This window comes from Elephas maximus, chromosome 22, assembly GCF_024166365.1.
Source record: "Elephas maximus indicus isolate mEleMax1 chromosome 22, mEleMax1 primary haplotype, whole genome shotgun sequence".
NCBI lineage: Eukaryota > Metazoa > Chordata > Mammalia > Proboscidea > Elephantidae > Elephas > Elephas maximus.
In genome coordinates, this window is record NC_064840.1 from 80,111,648 (window position 1) to 80,134,608 (window position 22,961).

Consider the following 22,961-nt stretch of genomic DNA (forward strand, 5'->3'; position numbering starts at 1 on the left):
CTCTTTTAGAAAATTCTATTTTTGCATTTAACTTAAGGAATATTTTATAGATGACCAAATCTGCGTACATGTTAGTCAGCTTCGTGTACTGAACCAAGCTGCCTTGTGTTGTTTGTGGTAACCATTGGCAAGTGTGGCATTTGTGTAGCATAAGGATTTATCTCATCCATTCCACAGCTACCTCCTACTACTGTGAATTTACAGGACAACTTTTTGACATACTCTATGCCTGACAATGCTTCTTTAATTATTATTGCAGAACCCAATACCCAGTGAGCCCCCAGCATTACTGTGAAATGAACCTGTTGCAGGCAGCTACAACCAGACAATCGCAATCCACGGGCCTCCCCTCCACACCCCACCTGGAGCCTTGTGTAGTGCTGTGATAACAGGCAGAGGCTGTGATGAAAAGGTACACTCTTTTCCAGAATCAGGTAACCCCTTATCTTCCTTGCAAAAGTGCATGTTACACAGGCCTGTCACCCCAAGTGCCGCAGGCAGCAGCAGGGAAGTGAGGCAGTGACAAGCAATTGTGATCTTTGAAATGCGCTCAGTTCCAGAGGCAGCAGCAAGATTAGAATGTTTCCAGGCATCATGCTGGGCTTTGGAGTTGCTCGTTCTCAGCTCTGCTTCACAATCAGAAGGCAAACACTCTTCTAATCAGGTTATGTTGCCATTTTATTTCATAGCAAATGATTGTGGTGAGACCTTCAGTTGTTATTTCCCATCATTAGCTCCCAGTTTTTGGATGCTAAAAGCATGCCCGGCACAGACTGACCTCGGCAGCGGTGTACGCATTGTCTCATTTTAGCTTTATGACAAGGATGTGAGGTAGACAGCACTCTCCATGTTTTGCATGTGAGGACACCAAGGCTCGGTATTTGAGTTGAACTCAAGTTTGTAAAACTAGTGCTGCAAACTGGGCTTTTCACAGCCATCGCACAGCCTCTTCACGCTGGCGACTTCATCGGAGAGTGTTCACTGCCACCTTGTGTTTTCTCTGAAATCCAGTCCACGTACTCAGCCACTTTGGTGTAGACACCTGGCTGTTCCCTACGGGCACAGCCTTCACCCCAGCTGGTAATGCCCACCAGATGCCAGATTCCTTCGTGTTTACAGACTAGGGGACCACCTGAGTCTCCCTGTATCACGGTGGGCGGAAAAATAAAACGATGAAAGTTAGGACGTGATTGAAATAAGCGATGGCCTTTAAAATGCTATCCCCACCCCCACCCCACATACACACATACACACCACTTCTTAAAGTTCTTCAGGTATCTAATGAGCTTTATTAGATATTGGATGTTGTGAAAACAATTTAGTTCAATGGTGCACAATTTCATTTTATGTTTACTCCTCTTCTATTCTGAGGTAAATTCAGTAAAGAAATTTTGACAGCCTCATCCCAATTTCAGGTAAATACAATGTTCTTATATTACATTATACCCGTAAACCCGCCTTCCGACTCATAGCGACCCTTTAGGACAGAGAAGAACTGCCCCATAGAGTTTCCAAGGAGCGCCTGGTGTATTTGAACTGTCAGCCTTTCGGTTAGCAGCCGTTGCAGTTAACCACTACGCCACCAGGGTTTCCAGTGTAGTGTGTAAAACTGTCTTCCCTTACGTAAGCACGCCCTCACAGGGATGATGGCATATACATATGCAATTTGTTAAAGGTTATTTATGAAATTGTCACATCATTTTGGCTCCAAATTTTTTTTACAACTATAATGAAATGCAGTATTAGAAAACATGCTTTGAGGTGAATATTCTCATGCAGCCTATGTGTTCCTTCGTAACTGAATGATTACCTTACAAGCATCTGTTCCCCCTTCCTCATAGCCAGCACAGATCATTTCACTGGATATTTTATGATTTTTATATCTTGTCTGGCATTCTTTATTCGTTATCAAAGGAATATTTGCCTTTTGCAGAGTATTTTGGATTTCACCTATGAAATAAACAACAAGTCTTAAAGCAAGTAATTGTGAGCTTTTCACTAAGGTCCTATCTTTGGGTAAAAAGAGACAGTAAACATTGAGAGGGTAGAGTACATATACGGAGAGAGAGAAAGAGACTAAGAGAAAGCGCCATGTATTGGCCTCTGCTGCAGGGCTCGGCCAGCCCAGCACCCCATGTAAGAGCAGGTTTTGCTCTTATATTCTCTGCTGTCCTCTGGTCTCCGCATTAAGTTCCTCAGAAATTCCCTTTCATATTTATTGCTTACAATTATGAAGCCTGAAAGTTCTTACCTTTCAGTTTTTTGTTTCATATATTTAAAATAATAATTAAAAAAATATATTATTTCTGAAAACCCTCAAAATCTCTGTCAAAGAGGAGTGTTTTGCCCTTTAAGCAACACAAGGGAGTGTTTTCCATGAAGGACATCTTATTTACAAAGAATTTAATTACCATCAGTGTCTAGCTACTAGTTGGTTATATGTTGGGAGCCTTCTCTGTTTTGTAAAATTACTCTCAATTTCTTCCTGTCACCAAAGACTACTCAAAAAATTGGCATTAGTTGAACAGAGATTGAATCAGGGAAGATGGAGAGAGCTTAGCAAGCTATCTCCTTGTGTAAAGAATTACAAATATTATTCTCTGTTGTATCTATCAGTAGCATAATTTTGGAAAGAAAGAATGGACTGTTTCCATAAAAGCTCAAGGATAATTTAAATATCCAAATACCCATTAGCAGAGGTTCTTAACCTAGAGTCCATAGAAAGAATTCACAGAGTTCATTAACTTAGATAGCAAAAAAAAATTTCATTATTTTCACCGACACCCGGCTAAAATCTTAACACTTCCTTTAGTTATGGATGTAGGCAACAAACCACAGCCATATTCGCAGTACCTATGACTTTGTCATCAATAAGCATCACAGATATTTTCATATCGTATGTGGTCGTGGTATCACTGATGCTCACCACTATTTCAAAATCATGGTAGTTACTAGAACAGCTGCCAGATCTTGCTCTTTAATATGTTAATAAAGAAGCACACCTACTACAATGTCACATATTTTAAGTGTCTTTATAACTACATTTAATATAACTGATTTCCTTTGTAATCCTATTTATTTTATTTTATGGATTTAAATAATTATTTGAGAAGTGGTTATAGGCTTCCTCATATTGCCAAAAGGCTGCATGAAAAAAAAAATGACTGAGAATCTGTCATAAAGAAAGACAGCGTAGCTGCCTATACTCCTGGTCATTAATATCAAATGAGAACAGTACAGTACTGGGGAATGAGAACAGTACCAATACTGAGAGCAGGATTGGCTCAAGTGTGCTATATAGGCCCTAAACCAAAAAAACTAAGCCGGGTGCTATTGAGTCAATTCCGACTCATAGCTGTATATGGGCTCAATTCTTACGTGACCCCAAGCAAATGAATTCAGGTGCTTTAAAGATTATCTTAGAAAATTTTCCAGGCCCAGGCAAAAATACATCTTCTCAAGTATCACTGAGTAAATATTTGGGGACAAATATTTCTAAATATTGGACAGATCAAGAGTTTGGATATAATTTTAGACAGAGGCTGACTAAATGGATCCATTGCACACGTTCAAGGACCAACATTCAAAATGCCACACGGTACCTTTCTCCTTGGTGAAGCCCCAACCACTGATCCAACAGTTGGTATAAACTGTATTCACATCATCTTTGGAAGGTAGGCATATTGGTTTCTGGGTAGCTGAGAGGTAATTTTAAGTTAGAGTTTAATTAGATAAAGTTATGGATATTGAGTTTACAAATACATTATTTCTTTATCCTGTGTTCTTCTTTATAGTAACACCAAGAATAACCCTTTTCTGCTCAATTTCTAAGCTCAATGATTTCAGAAAACTTTTTTTTACCAGCAGAGCTCATTTGCACTTGACATTTTTGGAGTTAAATTCTTCTGGCTTAAATAAAAATCTCAGAACCCAAATTTACTGCCAAACTCATTTCTAGTTTTTGTTTCTTAAGTCTTATTTAGGCTATGATGTCCTTAATAATAACGGCAGTCTATACTGGTCCAGGCGCTATTTTAAGTGCTTTAGTTTATTAGCTGACTTGGCCATGAGAACAAACCAATGGGGGTAATTATCATCCCCATTTCACAGATGAGAAAATTAGAGGCACAGGGAACAAAAGCAACTTGCCCAAGGTTACATAATAATTAATGGACACAAGGGAAATTCAGCATCTCTGGAGCTGTGTGCTTCTCCAACCATGATGCTATTAGCTTCCCAGGGCTTCTTTCTGCACCAAACTCTTCTACTTAACAGAAAAGTGAAAAAAAAAAAAAAAGTTATCTAGTCCCAATTGCCCTCCTCTATGTCTAATGTTCCTAAACCTAAAACAATGGTAATTCTGCCCTTTGTCAAAGGAAGTCTAATGCCCTCCAGAGGGCAAAGATGGTTCCCATGCCTCTACTGTAACCATATATAACCCAAACCAAAACCAAAGCCACTGCCGTCGAGTCGATTCCAACTCATAGGGACCCTACAGGACAGGGTGGAACTGCCCCGTAGAGTTTCCAAGGAGCGCCTGGCGGATTCAAACTGCTGACCTTTCGGTTAACAACCATAGCACTTAACCACTACGCCACCAGGGTTTCCGTAACCGTATACAGGCAGTTGTATATACTGTGTATGAGCCTGGAAGAAGTAATGAAAATTTCTCGCGCCTTAATTAACACTTTCATTACTAAATTTTTATTATTTTTTAAAATTTTTGATGTTAGGTGTTTTCACTAATTATGGTATGTGGATTCAAAGACCAATTTGGGATTTTTAATATGAGTTATGGATTTTGAGATATATGATCTGGTAATACAAGCCACCAATAAGACAAGTAGCACTGTGGCGTCGCTGATGTGTGGTATGACGATATACCAATAAGAACTAAATCGAGAATTTTATTGCGGTGCCTTTCTGTTAGGTTACATGAGGAAACTCTGGTTTTCCAAACATGACACAGAAAAACTAAAACAAACCCATCCAGGTTCCCTAACTATCATAAAAGAAAGCCATAATCATGCTTACAAGCCTTATTTTACAGGAATAAAGGGAAAAAAGGCAAAAGTTTACAAAACTAACTCAGCCAGGAAGCCTCACCTAATAGAACGCTCAGCCTACACAGCAATGAGGCTCCAACTCCAGTCTGCTGAGCTTCACCCATTTCAAAAGGGACCCACCTTGATGCTAAATGCATTGCCACTAGCCACTGCTACCTAGGAGGTCCAGCGGCATAAAAAGTGGCTGGTTTACAGCTACCCCAATAGTAATGAAAGGGTTTAGAAGGTATTTTTTGCCAAATCACAGGCTATCTTCCCCGCTAGCCCTCACCTATCTCCCAACACCACCAATCAGAAAATAAAGATAACCCCCCCAGATCCTGCCCTCATTCAGACTGAGGTGCTAATTAAACCATTACGTTTCAGCTGTAAATATTCTACCTACCAGTGTAATTCAAAGGCGCCTCAAGTTTTACTAAGGCAATATCATGACCAGCTTCTGACATTCTATACTGTTGGTGAATAATAATCTCTTTTACTTTTGAGAAAGGTGTTTTTTTTGTTATTTCTGAAAGATTTAAAATGCCACCATAAATGTGCCAAACATCCGGCCAGGAAAGCCTAAGAGGGAAAAAGCAAATATCTATTTCAAACCAGAAAGTTGACCTTTGGTAGTGCTGCTTTTTTTCCTTTACTTTCTCTTCCAAAAAAGAGCTGGGAAGGAAATGCCACACATAATGTATTTTTCCTACATAATTTCTCCTCCTGACAATTGTCATCTGGCCACCTGCAGCAGGATTGGATCTCTAGAATTTGGTTTAAAACACTGAAAACGTACAAGCACATAATTGTTTTATGTTTACTGCAAAGAAACACATAAAAATGTTGCTATCCCATTCTGAGGTTGGGGGAGAGTCTAGATGTGTATCATGGAATTGTCATGCTCCAGTTAGGGGGGTTTCAGCATTATTTAAAATGTATCCATATACATTTAAATTAACACTTTAAAATATGAATACACACAAAGCAAACCCAAAGGACTGATCTAAAGCAAAGTCTTCTTTTGTGTAAAGATCTGGAAATTTTTCTCATCGTTCAATGAGTGGTGTGAGGCATGACCGCACAGAACTCTAGAGTAACTAATGGAACTGTTAGGTGTGAAGTGACTTCCTTTCAAAAAGATCAGAATATTTTCATGAATATCATCTCCTATAAAGTCACAACACCTTCAGGCTTCAATGAAAAGTTTAGTGGATAAAAATCTCATGGATCACAACAGACATTGTCTAACTCGTTTGCGTTAGACATGCCACCAGGAAGGATCAGTCACTGGAGAAGGACATCATGTTGGGTGAAGTGGAGGGCTAGAGAGGGCGAAGAAGACCCTCAGTGAGATGGATTGTTACAATAGCCACAACAATGGGCTGGAATATGCTGGCGTTTGTGAGAATGACACAGGACCAGGCAATGTTTTGTTTTGTTGTATGCAGGGTCACCATGAGTTGGAGTCGACTCAATGCCAGCTATCTATCTAATCTTATAATCACATAGACAATAGCTCTTAATGGCGGGAAGCTCCCCGGTGAGACATCGAAACCTTTCTATACCACCAACTTCGGCATTTACTTACTGTTTTGCAATTAAATTCACTCAGGAAAACGGAGCCATTACTGTGAGGAGTAGCTAACCAGCAAAGGGCAAAAGCCTGCTTTCAGCCATATGACAGGCAATTCCCTGTGATGTCAATAGAAAATTGCAGAGGAGTAACTGAGAGGCAAGAGGCAACCCTGGATGCCAACTGCAGGGCCCACAATGCTACGCGGCAATTGTGAAGGGGCCTTGCCCTGTCCGGCTTTGCCACTTACTGTGTTATATTTTGGTGGTAGTATCCCAAATCCTGGATGGTGCAAACGATTAAGAGCTCAACTACTAACTGAGAGGTTGGAGGTTCAAATCCACTCTGAAGTGTCTCAAAAGAGAGGCCTGATGTGCACTTTAGAGAAACCAGCCACCGAAAACCCTACAGGGCACAGTTCTGCTCTGACACGCGTGGGGTCGCCCTGAATTGGAGACTGTGCGGTGGCAGCAGGTTTGGTGTCCTAAATCCTGGGACACAGCAATCTGGGCTCTGCCCTGTTAGGGCAGGGGAAAGAGTGGATTTTGCTAAAACAAAAATATTTGTGTTCCTTTGTTTTTGAGAGAAACCAAGTGTCTTATTTTGGGCCTACGAGTGTGCTAATTCATATACTTTTCCTATTTTTACATTGCTTAGTGAACAGAGTAATAAGAGCTTATATTTTTGAGTAATGTTTATGTTCCAGTTATAGTACTGACCGTTATGTCATTTAATCTTCCAATAACCCTATGAATTAAGAGCTGTTATCATTCATAGTTTACAGATAGGAAAATTAAGTCAAGATTTTATACGTTGCCCAAGGCCATACCTCTAGCAAGTGAGGAGCTGTGGTTCAAGCTCCGTTTTGTCTAAATACAAAGCCTGTTTTAAAAACTTTTAAACCGTGCCATGTGATGTACTATTTTCCCAATAAAACAGAAATGTCAGATTATATACATTGAAAGATAAAGGCTAAGAAAACACCTCATTTTGCTTCATTATTGTTGTTATTAGTATTACATAGTACATTTGCAAATCAAAGAGCAGTAAGTGAAATTTCTCTGGGCCTGAATGAAAAAGAAGTCTTTGGTGTCTTTAAGGAATGCTTTTGGGTAGTGGTAGTAGAGCAGGCATCCGTCAGGGCATTTTCGAATTATTCTTTAAAGTGGGAGTAATACGTAGCAGGTAGCCCCAGCCCTGCACACCCACCACAATGTGTTGTAATGGATCAGATTGGCCAATGCTCACACCCTATTGGTGTTAAATATGTTGAAGACCACCCTGTTTTAAAATAAAAAGAGTAACTCTCTATTAATAAACTCACATGATGATCAAGAAATTAATTACAGATACTTCAAATAAAAAGTCAAGATAAGACTCTGGATAAGACTCATCCAAAACTTACCCATCAAAGCAATGGGCGGCAGTTAGGACCCACTGGTGGCCAATGATTGACCCTCCACACATATGGCTTTGGGATGTCATTGTCATCTGCAGACTGACCTGCCAGGGCCACTCTCCCCAAGAGGAGTTGGTTCCCCCAACAATGCGCGTTTTTGATTTTGTTGTGCAGACTAGAAAGACAGTGTTGAAGCTCATGGTTAGAATTAGACATGAATCAGAGTCCTCTTCCATCAAGGAAAACAAGATAGAGAATTCTGTTACATAAGACTAAACAAGCTACCAACAAACAACACATTACAGGTCTGTGAAGAAGTGACGTTTACTCACCAGAGTCCTCCCCAGTTTTACACAGTCTCAAAGAATAGCCAGAGCTGCCTTGTGTCCCAAAAGTAATTGTGGTTGGGGAACCATCCAAAGATAATTTTAAAGAACACTTACACCTAGATAAGATAAGCAGTGCAAAGATTAAATCTTTACAGAGGCGAAAAGTACATGAAATTGTCCTGACGATTGTCTTTAAAACATAACTTTTCACTTACTTCTCTCCCTGACAGTCTCCTGGTAGTGAAGAATAAGTAAAAAACTGGCATCGCGTCATCTTTGTACAAGCCTCCTGACAAATGTCCACTCCTTTAACGAAGGTCACATTCAACAATTCCCCTCCAAAATCAACTCCAGAGTAAATTTTGGAATGACAGAGTTCTGTGCCAGTTATAAATACAGAAAGTTATACAACGAGGAAAGTAATAAACCACATTTATACAAGTCTCTGGCATGAGGATTATGTCATAGCTATTACTTGTTAGATCATAAAATTGATCACATTTTATGTGATATTATTACTGAATCACATTACCAGGCAAAGTCCTCTTGCAGGTTAAAAGGCTATACCCAGATAAGGCATTTTCCTGTGGAGTAGAGGAACTTGGTGTTCCACTTTTGGAAGTCTTAAGGAAACAAACATTTCTATTAAAATGGGAGAGAGAGAGAGAGAAAGCATTAGCCAAACACAAAAGCACCTCTACAAATTTTATTCTTCTGAGAAACTCTCATTACAGTAACTCAGACTACAAGACACTAATCAACTATGGAGATTAAATGTAAATCGAGCCAAAATCTCCCTCTGGAGAAAAGTAATAGGCACAGGTAGCCTGAAAAGACAAGAACAGTAACATTCTACCTTCTAATTGAAAAAATAAAAGAAAAATGCAAAAACCAAATTCTGGGGATTTGTGTGGCTGATGTCATTAAGTAAGGATATGTCCTCCCTTAGGCCCATGCTCTGTGTAAAGAAAGTAAGTGGGTGCCCTAAGGGTAAGGAGGTCAACCAGGACCTTGATCAGGATAAACAGGGCTCTAGTTTCTGGTGGCCTAGTGGCTAACAGCTCAGGCTGCTGACCAAAAGGTTGGCGGTTCAAATCCACCAGCAGCTCCTTAGAAACCCTATGCGGCAGTTCTATTCTGTCCTATAGGGTTGCTATGAGTTGGAAATGACTTGACAGCAACCAGTTTGGTTTGAGGGTTAGTTTCTTATGGGAGAGGAGTTAGAGCCAGCCAGCTTAATGGATATATGGCCAATGAGAGGTTTTACTTCAAGTTAGTGCAACCCTTTAAGATCAGTAAGAAAGACATCAATTCCTTTTTTTTCTGATGGCTGTTGTTTCATTAATCCAATGGAATGTTTGTTTTAAGTACAGAAAGTAGGTTAAAAAAAAAGTCTTCTGTTAAATAATCTGCACCTAGCAGAAAAGTACCTACCTGAACTGCGGATTCAAGTTTTTAGAGGGAAATGGACAAACTTTTACAAACTCAAACTGTGAAATCAAAGTGATGGAATAACAGCAGCAGATGGTACACGTTCTGTGATTCTACGTTCGATGTGTTTGTATAGATGGTACCTGTTCATACACACCTCTGTGATTCTACATTCGATGTGTTTGTATAGAACGTAAAGAAGAGGCAGTTGGGATGATAGGTGCAAATGGTTCGACACACGAAAGCGTCTGGAGCGACAACACTGGCAACATCCTCATCTGAAAACGCACGATGCTGGAAAATGTCCATGTGGCAGCCTGTGAATGCACAGAGGGAAGACGTTGCTCAGTCAATGGCATACCGCATAATTTGTTTGCCCTTTGTCATCATAACTGAGGACATCATTGTGTTTATTATTCATAGCACTAAACATCCTAAATAAAAAAATGTCAGCTAAAATATCCCAAAACTTGCTGAAAATATTTAGGTTCCCTCATATGAGCATGTGTTCATATTGTCTTTATATTACCCTGCCTTGAGTCCTAGGCCTTAAGAACATGAGATTTTGAGCTACACTTTCCTGAATATAGTGAAAGAGAATTAATAAACAGAGACTAACAAAAATATCAGATAGCTAACAAAAATACCATGTGCGTGCCAAGACTAGAACGGGAGAAATCCACTTTTATTACACTTATGTAATCTTATTTCTTAACTCCATTTTTATTTGTGTTCATAGTATTTAGTCAATTTACTCAATTCAATAAAACATAAATGCTATTAAAATTATGGAAGCTTAAAAATAATGGTAGCATAAACTATGGGAAGGACAGACCCAGATGGGTCAAGAGAGTGCACCCTCATAATGCCTTCATATTGACCTCTAGAAAATTGGTTATCAACTAATTAAATTTCTTTTTAAATCACAGAATCTCGAAGCTGGGGTCATGTATGCCAACTGACAACTGCACCCTCTCAAGGACACTCATGAGAACGCTTTCACTTGAACCTTCGTCAAAATAATGTGGTCCAATTCTCTTCTGGGTCCTCTAAGTGTTATAAGTGATAGGGGTTTTATTTTTTCTTATTTTCTTCATGGCAGCATCTACCTAGATATACACTATGGAACCACACAGGTTAGTCTAATCTTTTTATTGTGTCAGCCTTTCCAAAAAAGAAAAATTAAGATAACTATCCAGACTCTTTTACAGGTTAAGTATCTTTAACTTCTTCCTTTAACTGTTTTTTTTTTTAATTTTTCATGACTTCTACATATGCTACCATGTTGATTGCCATCCTGCGAAATGGCCTATAGTGTTTTCATTGCTAGGTTGGCTGTTAGAACCCACCAGCTGCTCCACGGGAGAAACATGTGGCAGTCTGCTTCCATAAAGATTTATAGCCTCAGAAACCTTGTGGAGCAGTTCCACTCTGTTCTACAAGATTGCTCTAAATTGGAATCGACTCAACAGCACTGGGTTCGGTTTGGTACGCACAAAAGGTCTGACCAGTGCAAAGGACAAGAGGACAGGTAAATCTTTGTTCTAAATACACCGTCTAGTTTAAAGCTAGCTTCCCCCACCCCCCAGCACTTCTAATAATTGTCTCCTTCATAAAAGCAATGAGAACACTGGCAAAAAAAGTACTAAAGTCAACTTTTTCAAAATTCTGGCATTTTACCAAAGGCTTGCAACAATCGGGGGTGTGGGGACATTTATTTAAGAAAAATGGCTGAGTCTCAAGAAGAAAAGCAAGGTTTGTGGTGCTTAAACTTGCTCTATTGCCATCCTTCTCTTCCCAACTCAGTGGTATCCTTGAAAATCAACGGTCCCAAAATCATGGTGAAAACCAGCAACCACTGGAGGAAGAGAATGGGGTTGGATCTATTCCAAAATCCCATTCCAAGATAACTGTCATAATTTGTCCCATCTGGCTATTTTCTAGAAAATCCCACTTGCAAGTCTTGTTTTTACTTAAACTTACTCAACATTTGTTCAGTGCTAACAGCTTTTTCCTTAGGAATGTTTTTTTTTTTTTTTTTCTTTTTTTACTCAACATTTGTTCAGTGCTAACAGCTTTTTCCTTAGGAATGTTTAGGGGAAAAAATCAGTGGTAACCATTTAACACTGCAACTGACTGAGGCAACAATAACAGCTGGGGCCAGACAACAAACTGATGAGAACACTTAAAAGGAAAATTATGGGAATGAGATATCCATAAGGGGGTTTGAAAAGCTCTGAGATATTCCAGGGAACAACATGCATACCCAGGTTGTGTGCATGCCCAGGAAAGACCTGAGAAGGCCTTAAACATGCATGTCTGGCTGATTTTGAGCTCTGTGAAGGTAGGACATGAACGCTAATGCAGAGTTGTAACTGCCTGCCTAGGTATTAAAGGCACACCTCAACACTTGGCAGAGGCCAGGAGATTTACTGGTACAAAGCGTCTAAGTAAATCTCTGTCCAGTAACAAGCAGATCACTAAGCTTGCAGAGCAGAGACTTCGTGGCACATACAACAAGGAAGATACGCTTAAGAGAATTCATTCAAAGAAGCCACTAAACAAACAGCAACATCAACAACAAAAACTCTGGGGGAAGGACGGAATCTGATTCCAAAGTTGCCATATTATACTATTTAAGAGTTCTAATTTTTTAACAAAAAAGCTATAAGACATGAAAAGAAACAAGTATGTATGACCCTTGCAAAGAAAAAAAAAAGCAATCAATATAAACTGTTTCTAAGGAAGCACAGATGTTGGACTTACTAGACAAGATTTTAAATCAGCCATCTTAAAGATGTTTGAAGAACTAGAGAAGCCCTGGTGGTGCAGTGGTTAATGCACTTGACAGCTAAATGACAGGTTGGCAGTTGGAACCCGTCAGTCACTCCATGGCAGAAAGATGTGGCAGTCTGCTTCTGTAAAGGTTACAGCCTAGGAAACCCTATGGGGCAGTTCCACTCTGTCATAAGGGTTGCTAAGAGTCAGAATCAACTCAACAGTAAAGGGCTTTAAAAAAAAAAAACAAAGGAAACCATGCATAGAGAACTAAGAAAACTCTGGGCACAATATTTCACCAAATAGACAATATCAGTCAATAAATCAAATTAATAAAAAGTTATATCAATTAATACAATTACATATAAATTAATAAAAGATTAAAAATTTTAAAAAGATCTAAATTAGTAAAAAAAAAAAAGAACAAAATAGAATTCTGGAGTTGAAATGCACAATAACTTAAAAATTTCAGTACGGTGGCTCAACAGCAAATTTGAGCTGGAAGAAGGAAAAACAAAGAAGAAAGCTCAGTTGAGATTACCTAGTCTTAAGATCAGAGAGAAAAATAATGAAGAAAAATGAACAGGGTTTTACAGACCTGTGAGACTTCATTAAGTATACCAACATACACATAAAGGAAGTCACTGAAGGAAGGGGGAAGAGAAAGGGAAAGAGAATGTTAAAAAAGAACAAACATGTCCCAACTTCAACAAACAACAGACTCAAATTACTGTAAGTCAGAGGCAAAGAGAGAATGTTGAAAGTAGCAAGAGACAAATGAATCATCACACACAAAAGGTTCCCAATAAGAATAACAGCTGAATTTTCATCAGAAACCATGAAGGCCAAAGCAGTAGATGACATATTCAAAGCAATGAAAGAAAAAAGATGGTTGGTCAAGAATTCTATATCCAGCAAAAGTATCCTTCAAAAAACAAAGGAGAAATTGAGACATTGCCAAATAAACAAAAATGGAGAGAATTCATCAGTACCAGACCTGCCCTACAAAAGACGCTGAAAGGAGTCCTACAGAGTTAAATGAAGGAACACAGACACTAATTTGTAAAACATGGATATACCATTAATGTAGATGAAAATTGACATTAGATTTTTAGCATTTACAATATAGATTACTGGCAGTTGGCCGTCAAAGGTATTCTTCAGGCTTTCTTATGAACCACTACTAAGTCCTGTATTTGCCATTCTGTATTTATGAATTTAAAAGCCTTACACTTACCCACTCTACATATATGAAATAATTTCAGCCCAATGTCCTCACATATTTTTTATTTTCTTTTTCTATCTAATGTTAGCCCTCCCTCCTATCAGTCTCATCTACTTATAGATACTTTGGCTATGCAACCTATTGTTTTATAGTACATTCTCTATTTCAAACATACTAACTGGTTCTTCTCAGAAATTGCAATTCTATCATCCGTCTCCAATTGCCAGACTACCTTTCCCATCGAGAGGTGACAAAAAGAAGAAATAGTTTTCCAGTTTGTGTTTTATTATTATTAGTTTGAGAAGTATGTTTACCATCTTAATAGAGGAATTGATGGGTATTATGATAAGAGTGGGAAGAACATGCACGGCATTTCTCAAGCTTAAAGAACTGAAGAAAAAATTCAACCCTTGAGCACAATATTGAAGGATTCTACAGGGAAAATACTAAATGATGCAGGAAGCATCAAAAGCAGATGAAAGGAATAAAAACAGTCACTGTACTGAAAGAATTGGCTGACATCCAACCATTTCAGGAGGTAGCATATGATCAAGAGCCAATGGTACTGAAGGAAGTCTAAGCTGCACTGAAAGCATTGGCTAAAAACAAGTCTCCAGGAACTGAAGGAATACCAATTGAGATGTTTCAACAAACAGATGAAGGGCTGGAAGTGCTCACTCATCTATGCCAAGAAATTTGGAAGACAGCTACCTGGCTAACCAACTGAAAGAGATCCACGTTTGTACCCATTCCAAAGAAAGGCGATTCAACAGAATGCAGAAATTATCAAACAATATCATTAATATCACATGCAAGTAAAATTTTGCTGAAGGTTATTCAAAAGCAGTTGTATCAGTACATCACCAGGAGCTGCCAGAAATTCAAGCAGTATTCAGAAGAGGATATGGAATGAGGGATATCATTGCTGATGTCAGATGGATCCTGGCTGAAAGCAGAGAACCAGAAAGGCGTCTACTTGTGCTTATGGACTATGCAAAGGCATTTGACTGTGTGGATCATAAAAAAATTATGGATAAAATTGTGAAGAACAGGAATTTCAGAACACTTAATTGTGCTCATGAGGAAGCTGTACTTAGACCAAGAGACAGTCTTTCCAACAGAACAAGGGGATACTGTGTAGTTCAAAATCAGAAAAGGTGTGTATCAGGGTTATCCTTTCACCATACTTATTCAATCTGTATGCTGAGCAAATAATCCAAGTAGTTGGACTATATGAAGAAGAAAGGAGCATCAGGACCGGTAGAAGACTCAGAAAGAACCTGTGATATGCAGATCACGCAAACTTGCTTGCTGAAAGCAAAGAGGACTTGAAACAGTTACTGACTAAGACAAAAAAACACAGCCTTCAGTATGGATTACACCTCAACACAAAGAAAACAAAAATCCTCACAACTGGACCAATAAGCAACATCATGATAAACAGAGAAAAGATTGGACTTGTCAAGGATTTCATTTTACTTGTATCCACAATCAATACCCATGGAAGCAGCAGTCAAGAAATCAAAGGAGGCATTGCACTGGGCAAATCTGGTGCAAAAGAACTCTTTAAAGTGTTAAAAAGCAAAGATGTCACTTTAAGGACTAAGGTGCACCTGACCTAAGACATTGTGTTTTCAATTGCCTCATATGCATGTGAAAGCTGGACAATGAATAAGGAAGACAGAAAAACAACCGATGCCTTTGAATTATGGTGTTGGCGAAGAATATTGAATATACCATGGACTTCCAAAAGAATGGACACATGTCTTAGAAGTACAGCCAGAATGCACATTAGAAGAGAGGATGGTGAGTCTTTGTTTCGCATACTTTGGACATGTTATTCCGAGGAACCAGTCCCTGGAAAAGGACTTCATGCTTGATACAGTAGAGGGTCAGGGAAAAAGAAGACCCTCAATTAGATGGATTGACTCAGTGGCTGCAACAATGGGCTCAAGCATAGCAACAATTGTGAGGATGGTGCAGGACCAGGCAGTGCTTCATTCTGTTGTACATAGGGTTGCTCTGAGTGGGAACGGACTTCATGGCACCTAACAACAACAACAACATGATAAAAGTTACCACTATTGAGTTGCAAATAGTTTATTTATTTAACTTAACTGGAGAAGTGCGATTCTTCTGAGCACTTTTAAATCCATACAGAAATTTGGGCAAGAAGAGAAGGAAGTTGTAAATATAATTAGTTTGATATATGGGTTAAGACTAGAAGACTTTACATTAAAAAGGGGGAAAGGGTATGAAATTTGTGACCTAAAGACCCAGGTTGAAGTCCTGGCCCGTATGTCCTTGAGCACAACATTTCAACTCTATGAGCCTCATGTTTCTTGTCTATCAAATTACGTCCTTGAAGAAACAGAACAAACTTCTAGTAATGGCTACAAATCACTAACTTGGGAATTTCAAGTGGGCAGGCGGCTCCAGAGGCTTACTATAGGTATAGAATGCCACTGGCTACTAGATGTTCCCTGAGGAATGTTGAAAAGTGACCACTAAAAACAATAACCTTAGCAGGGCACAACATTTCCTGAAATGTCCAGGATTTTTCTCTCTCTGTGAAGGCCTTTTAATTAAAGTAATATGTGAACTCATTGCAATTTAATGAGGAAACCAAGCACAGAACAGGATAATTGTTGACAGAGGACAGAAATTGGCTATATGGGGTGCTTTTTCAGACCATGGATAGCAGTGTAGAATGGCCCGAGGGAGGGGCCTGACCATGCCAGCTCCCTGGAAGAGTGCAACAAATGCCTTCAACAACAGTGCTGTGTAAAGAACAGAAGATTTCTAAATAAAAATCTTCAAGAAGCCTCACAGGGAAAAAAAATAAAAAGGACTATTAGTAGCAATCACTGAATTTGAAGCAATAAATATGGCACACGCTGCGGAGGGAATATACTGAAGGAAGAGACAAATGAGAGGAAAGTTGCCCACTTCCAATCTTCCATAGAATGGCCATAGCCCAAAAGCCAGTATAGGGCTTGGCACAGGGTAAGCACTTGGTAATGCATAGAATTGGCTTTGTTTCAACAACATCTTGTCATTAACACCTCGATATGCTAATTAAAGTAGAATGTCATGGCAACTTTCTGGATTCAAATAAAATTACATACATGTCTGAAATGACAGGGTTTTGATCCACTATGATAGACTCATTTTCTAGATACAGACATCACCAAGAAAAACCTTGTAGTTTCCTGTACGGTAGTAATTTCTTCTTGCTGTAACAAATTTCTGAAAACTTAGTGACTTACAAATTTATTATCTTACAATTCTGCAGGTCATAAGTCCACAGCGGGGTTTGCTGGGATAAAGAAGAGGCTCCAGAGGAGGCCGCTTCCTTGCTTTTCACCTTCTAGAAGCCACCAGTTTCCTTGGCTCGTGCTATTCACCCCGTCTTCAAGCTAGCAGTGTAACGTGTTCAAATCTGTCTCTGGGACTCTTTATCTCATGAGGACCCTGTGAGTACTTCAGACATGCCCAGATAAACCAGGGGTATCCCCCTACCCTCCCATTCTCAAAATCCATAACTTGCAAAACCCCTTTTGTCATGTAAGGTCACATATCCACAGGTTCCGGGAATTAGGTCACAGACATCTTTGGGGTAGGGGGGAGGATGGTGAGGAGGGAGGCGTGTGTGGGGGGTCTTCATTCCGCCCATTACCATTGCATAGTGAAGCAGTAGCCTTACAATTACCTATTTCTGAGCGTGCACAGGGCTTCAGTGAGAATCCAGACACCACATTATCCAGCAGCTTTATACTGGTCGGTGTTCCTCTTGGGCTACTCTTTAATAAGCAATTGTTCCTGAATATGAAGAAAAGGGGTTATTTTGCTTCCTAAACTTCAAGGTGTGCACTGCAGTACAAAATATTTTAGCGTCAGAATTATGAATGGGCAGTGGAAAATAAACAATAATTAACAGTGACCCTGCTAATGAGTAAGCTCGAGATTTGCATTACGAAACAAATAGACATCCTTCCGCTCTGCAGAGGCAAGGTTAAGGTGGGAATGGGAGACCTTATTCTACAAAACCCCGGTAACTCAAAGCCCCTAATTTCACAAGCAGAGCCTATCTGTGGACCAAGTGGACTTAGTCTCTTCAGGAAAAATGACATCAAAACTGAGTAAGTAAATAAGAAGAGTGGTTAGGTATAAAAACCCTGTTTTCGATTTCAACTGAAAAAAAAAGGAAAAGAGGTTATGAAGAATACAATTACATTCTAAAGGCACCTCCAGAAAGAACACTGTGAATTTTACTCACCGGAACTCTGCACTGGGAAATGTTTGTGTGGCATACGTGAAAAAATGGCAGTGAATGTTATTGGTACACCTTTTCTGGCACTCTTCAACACTTCTAACTTTAGACACATTAAAATTGGTTCCTCTCATATCAATTCCTTTATAAGTATCTGGGTGGCAAGCTGCAGGAATAAATGCACAGGGCCAATGTAGTCAGCTTCTTTTCTACAGGTAGGCTGTCAACTCTTCACACGTTTGGGTAAGATGGTTTGAAAGGAGGTTCCTATTTGGCAACTTTCCTTTTATTTGGGTGCCCTAAAATTTTTATTGCTTCCTTTAATTATAAAACCTCGCTTGAAATAAACGTATTCTGACTCCCCCTTCCCTGCCCCACCACCTCTAGAACGCTAGCGTTGACCCTTTAACCGAGTGGAGGAATTTCTTTGTCTTATTTCTCAACATTTTCAGCTACTCCCATCTGATTGCATCCTTGCAATGGTAAGCCCTCTCGTTGACATCCACGTGTCAAATCATTGTCACAAAAGGTGGAGAGTTCTGGTCTACGTGTGATAAAGCCATTTCTATTCCTGCTTTAAAAGTTTGTTAAATTCGATTTAAGCACTCTTTTTATTGAAATGTACCTTATACACAAAACGATGTAGATAATCCTTTTAACAGCAAACCAAGTGAGTGAGTTACATATATATATATTTTTAATTTTACTGAAGACTCAAATTTCTTAGACTTTTGTTTAAGGAAACTAGATAAACAGAACAAAGGATACTGTGTGCAATTTCCCACTTCTGAGAGACAGGACTGATGAACTCATAATGCTCAATCTTAAATCCTTAAGGTGAGAAAGACAGAAAAAACCAACAGGAAAGCAAAATACTGAGGAGGAGGGCAGGGGTGGATTATTCGCAGTGGTTCATGTACATGGAAATTTGAAGACTATGGAAATGAAATACTTTTCCAACTTTGCTGAACGTGGGAAATGAAATAGGTTAATAATTGGCATGAGATATTTACTAATTGCAACTTTTATTCATGGGTAGCTGAAAGCTATAAACTCACCTGATTTTGGACCTGATTGTGAGAGTGTCTTGATTATTAACCAAAACCAAACCAACTGTAGTCAAGTCAATTCCAACTCATAGTGACCCCATAGGACAGAGTAGAACTGCCCCATGGGGTTTCCAAGGAGAAGCTGGTGGATTCGAACTCCTGACCTTTTGGCTAGGAGCTGAGCTCTTAACCACTGTGCCACCAGGGCGCCGTATAAATAATACAGGCTCATTAAGCATGCCTTGCCTGGTGAAGATAAGAGCATGGTCAAGATGAACATGGCTTCCTCTGTTAGGTCCAGAATACTGCCCTGTATCTGTTATTTTTCTGAAGGCACCCTTCCAAGAGTCTGTGACAGTCCAGACTCTGAACAAAAATTACTCTAAGGTAGACCCATTATTAATTCAAATTTAGCGAAAAATTTCCGCAACTTACCACTGATGTAATGTCCACAGTGCTTTAGGGAATGTCCGGAAATTGCCCCAGCCTTTGGCGCCCTTGGAAGGATCCCTGTCGTGCTTTCTTTCAAGAAGCAACCAAACCTGTTTTTAAAATTGGCTTCACTCAGAAGGTAGAAGAACAAACAGGCATCGAGGTAATGGCTAGCATTTTCTATGCACTAATGATAAGGAAAAACCCAGTTTCCTGGATACTTGATAGAAAGTGGATCCTTAGAGGCAACTGCGTAATATCTAAGCGTCACTGTAATGCCTAACAAACTGGGACGTGGATTTTCTTTATAGTCACATTTTTAAGTGCAGAAAACCAACCAGATTGAAAAATTAATGATTTTTCCTTTGCTCCAGAACTTCCAGGAAATTTTGTTGTCACCTGGTGATTATTTTTCTAAATGCTTTAGCCCTTGGCTGCTAACCAAAGGGTCTGCTGTTCAAATCCACCAGCCGCTCCTTGGAAACCCTATGAGGCAGTTCTGCTCTGTCCTATAGAGTCACTATGAGTCGGAATCGACTGGACAGCAACGGTTTTTTTTTTTTTTTCTTTTATTTAAGAAATGAAATTAGTCAGAACAGTTGAGTCTATCTATGGTGCTCATTTTGCTTATTAACTATTCGTAGACTGCACCTAATGGAATGCTTCTTTTGATATTTAATGTCAATTTTAATGTTAAATTCATTATTCACCAGGATTCTAGAACCAAACTCAGCATTTAACACGGTGCCTCTGAGGTAATGTCTGGGTTTTCTGTACAAGTTTAACACACAGGGTCAGGCGATGATTGCGTGATTCCTAGTTCTTAAAGTCAAACAGGGTGAAGATAAAACAAAAGAGCTATAAATGGAAACAACAAAAAATAGTCCATTCTGGATACTGATCAAAATTAAAGATAATTAAAATGAGACTATGGCTGTATCTAGGCATCCTCATGGTCTAATAAACGTTTTAATCACCAACTATTTTTCCAGTGGTCTTACTTTTCCAACCTATAAGTTAACGCATACATATTCGCACACACACACACACACACCCTAGGTCTACCAAGTAGGCCTCCATTCACTGCTGCTGTCTCCCAATGTCACAAGTTCTAGACCTCACCCACCTACATTCTCAACAAAATGCTGTCTTAAGTTCTATTTTCTTAGGACTGTGTTATATACAAATATTCATAGTGGGTGAGACGGTAGTATTTTTCCTCGTTCACATGAAACGTATGCCTGTTATCAGGCCCTTTCCTGAGATCCTTGTGTCCTTGGATAGAAAATAATTACCTTCCACTACTTTTAAGTGAATGCAGCCATTGTTGAAGATGCAGATTTCCAGGCATCAGAGACCTTGGTTCGGTAGGTGGGGCCTATGAATTTGCATATGCAAAAGCCACTTCAGTTGATTCTGACCACACTGTTCCTAGAATCCCGTCTGAGAAATGTAACCCCATGATAAGCTAAATCTTTTTGCACAAGAATGGTTCCATTTTGAAAAGCGATTGGCTTCCTCAATAATGAAATACCAGGGATCACGATAGAAGGTCCCAAACAGAGATGGAGAAAAACGTAGGACAAAATTCTAACTCACAAAAAAAGACCAGACTTACTGGTCTGACAGAGACTGGAAGAAACCTGAGAGTATGGCCCCCAGACACCCTTATAGCTCAGTGCTGAAGTCACTCCTGAGCTTCACCGTTCAGCCAAATATTAGGCCCATAAAACAAGACTCACTGGGGGCACCAGCCCAGGGACAAGGACCAGAAGGCAGGAGGGGACAGGAAAGCTGGTAATGGGGAACCCAAGGTTCTAGAAGGGGAGAGTGTTGACATGTCTTGGGGTTGGCAACCAATGTCACAAAACAATATGTGTATTTGCTGTTTAGTGAGAAACTAATTTGCCCTGTAAACCTTCCCCTAAAGCACAAAGAAAAAAATAATAACGATGAAATACCAACTTACCTTTTGTGTATATCATTAGTTGAACTTGCAGGAAGAAAACTGAAAAATAAACACCTGGGGTGGAAGGTGCATGTCATCTGACAGTGCTGGGCATCTGGGCTATACAAGGAGACCACATCCCCACCTCGGAAGAAGGCATTCTTATACAGCTGAGTCATGCATCCTACGACACAATCATAAAAAAGAATCCAAAATTTTTTAATCCAATAATTTGTAATGGATGCAATTAATAATTTTATCAGAAATGGGTCTGTGTTCTGAATCTTCATCCGCTGAATGTCCAGCACGACGTTAACACTACAGGTAGAATGAAACAGACATCAAGGCAATACTTCAAATAATATTTAATGTAATTGGGTGTTTCTGTCTGAAAAACTTGGCTGATTTTTACTAAATCATATGACAATTTTGCACATAAACTGTCTCCAAGTAAACATAACCTTAGCTTGGCTTCTCCCTGTCAACTAACCATGGAAACATCATGCCTTACATATAATGATGTATGATCTGTTTTTCAAAACTCTTTCATAACAAACATCCCCAATAGATTCTTACAACCACTTCATAAAAGAAGCTAAAACCAAACCCATTGCCACTGAGTTGATTCCAACTCATAGCAACCCCACAGGACAGAACAAGGAGTGGCTGATAGATTTCTTGTTAGCAGCCAAGCTCTTAATCACTATGCCACCAGAGCTCCAAGGAAAGAAAAAGGCAGACTTTATTATCTGCTCTCATTTTTTTTTAAAGAAGTAACTGAGTCTCAAGGTAACCTGCCCAAGATCACACAGCTAACGAATGCCCTGGGACATGGGTCCAGCTCTTCAGACTCCCAATTGCCGTCACTTTTTCTAAGGTGCAGCGCTCATGTTGTTCTTCGTCCGTGGTTTAATTCAAGCAAAGTAATAATTCCGGGTATTTTTCACTTTAGAGATCAGCCCAGTTGTTGCTGTTGTTGTTAGGTGCCGTCGAGTCGGTTCCAACTCATAGCGACCCTATGCACAACAGCACGAAACACTGCCCGGTCCTGAGCCATCCTTACAATCATTGTTATGCTTGAGCTCATTGTTGCAGCCACTGTGTCAATCCACCTTGTTGAGGGTCTTCCTCTTTTCCGCTGACCCTGTACTCTGTCAAGCATGATGTCCTTCTCCAGGGACTGATACCTCCTGACAACATGTAAGACACAGTCTCGCTATCCTTGCTTCTAAGGAGCATCCTGGTTGTACTTCTTCTAAGGAAGATTTGTTCGTTCTTTTGGCAGTCCATGGTATATTCAATATTCTTCGCCGACACCACAATTCAAAGGCGTCAACTCTTCTTTGGTCTTCCTTACTCATTGTCCAGCTTTCACATGCATATGATGTGATTGAAAATACCATGGCGTGGGTCAGGTGCACCTTAGTCTTCAGGGTGACATCTTTGCTCTTCAACACTTTGAAGAGGTCCTTTGCA

General features: G+C 39.6%; 1 protein-coding gene across 1 annotated transcript; it reads right to left on the bottom strand.

The window, feature by feature from the left end:
- Positions 1-1,113: 1,113 nt before the first annotated feature.
- LOC126065334 (plasma kallikrein-like) lies at positions 1,114-21,583 on the bottom strand. Its single transcript, XM_049865170.1, has 12 exons — positions 21,507-21,583; positions 19,541-19,647; positions 18,063-18,222; positions 17,496-17,605; positions 9,938-10,097; positions 8,882-8,991; positions 8,565-8,727; positions 8,353-8,465; positions 8,027-8,195; positions 5,452-5,627; positions 3,603-3,698; positions 1,114-1,142 (listed from the first exon to the last, which is right to left on the bottom strand). Exons 1-12 carry the CDS (start codon positions 21,581-21,583, stop codon positions 1,114-1,116), a joined length of 1,470 nt encoding a protein of 489 aa, XP_049721127.1.
- Between the last annotated feature and the right edge of the window lie 1,378 nt (positions 21,584-22,961).

What these genes read in the sequence shown, in the direction of transcription:
- LOC126065334 (XM_049865170.1), bottom strand. Translation starts at nt 21,583, where the DNA reads ATGACATGCACCTTCCACCCCAGGTGTTTATTTTTCAGTTTTCTTCCT. An exon ending in CTGTGGACATTACATCAGTG is followed by an intron (nt 18,223 to 19,540) that starts GTAAGTTGCGGA and finishes TTATTCCTGCAG; the next exon opens with CTTGCCACCCAGATACTTAT. An exon ending in CTGCAAGAGGACTTTGCCTG is followed by an intron (nt 8,728 to 8,881) that starts GTAATGTGATTC and finishes TAACTGGCACAG; the next exon opens with AACTCTGTCATTCCAAAATT.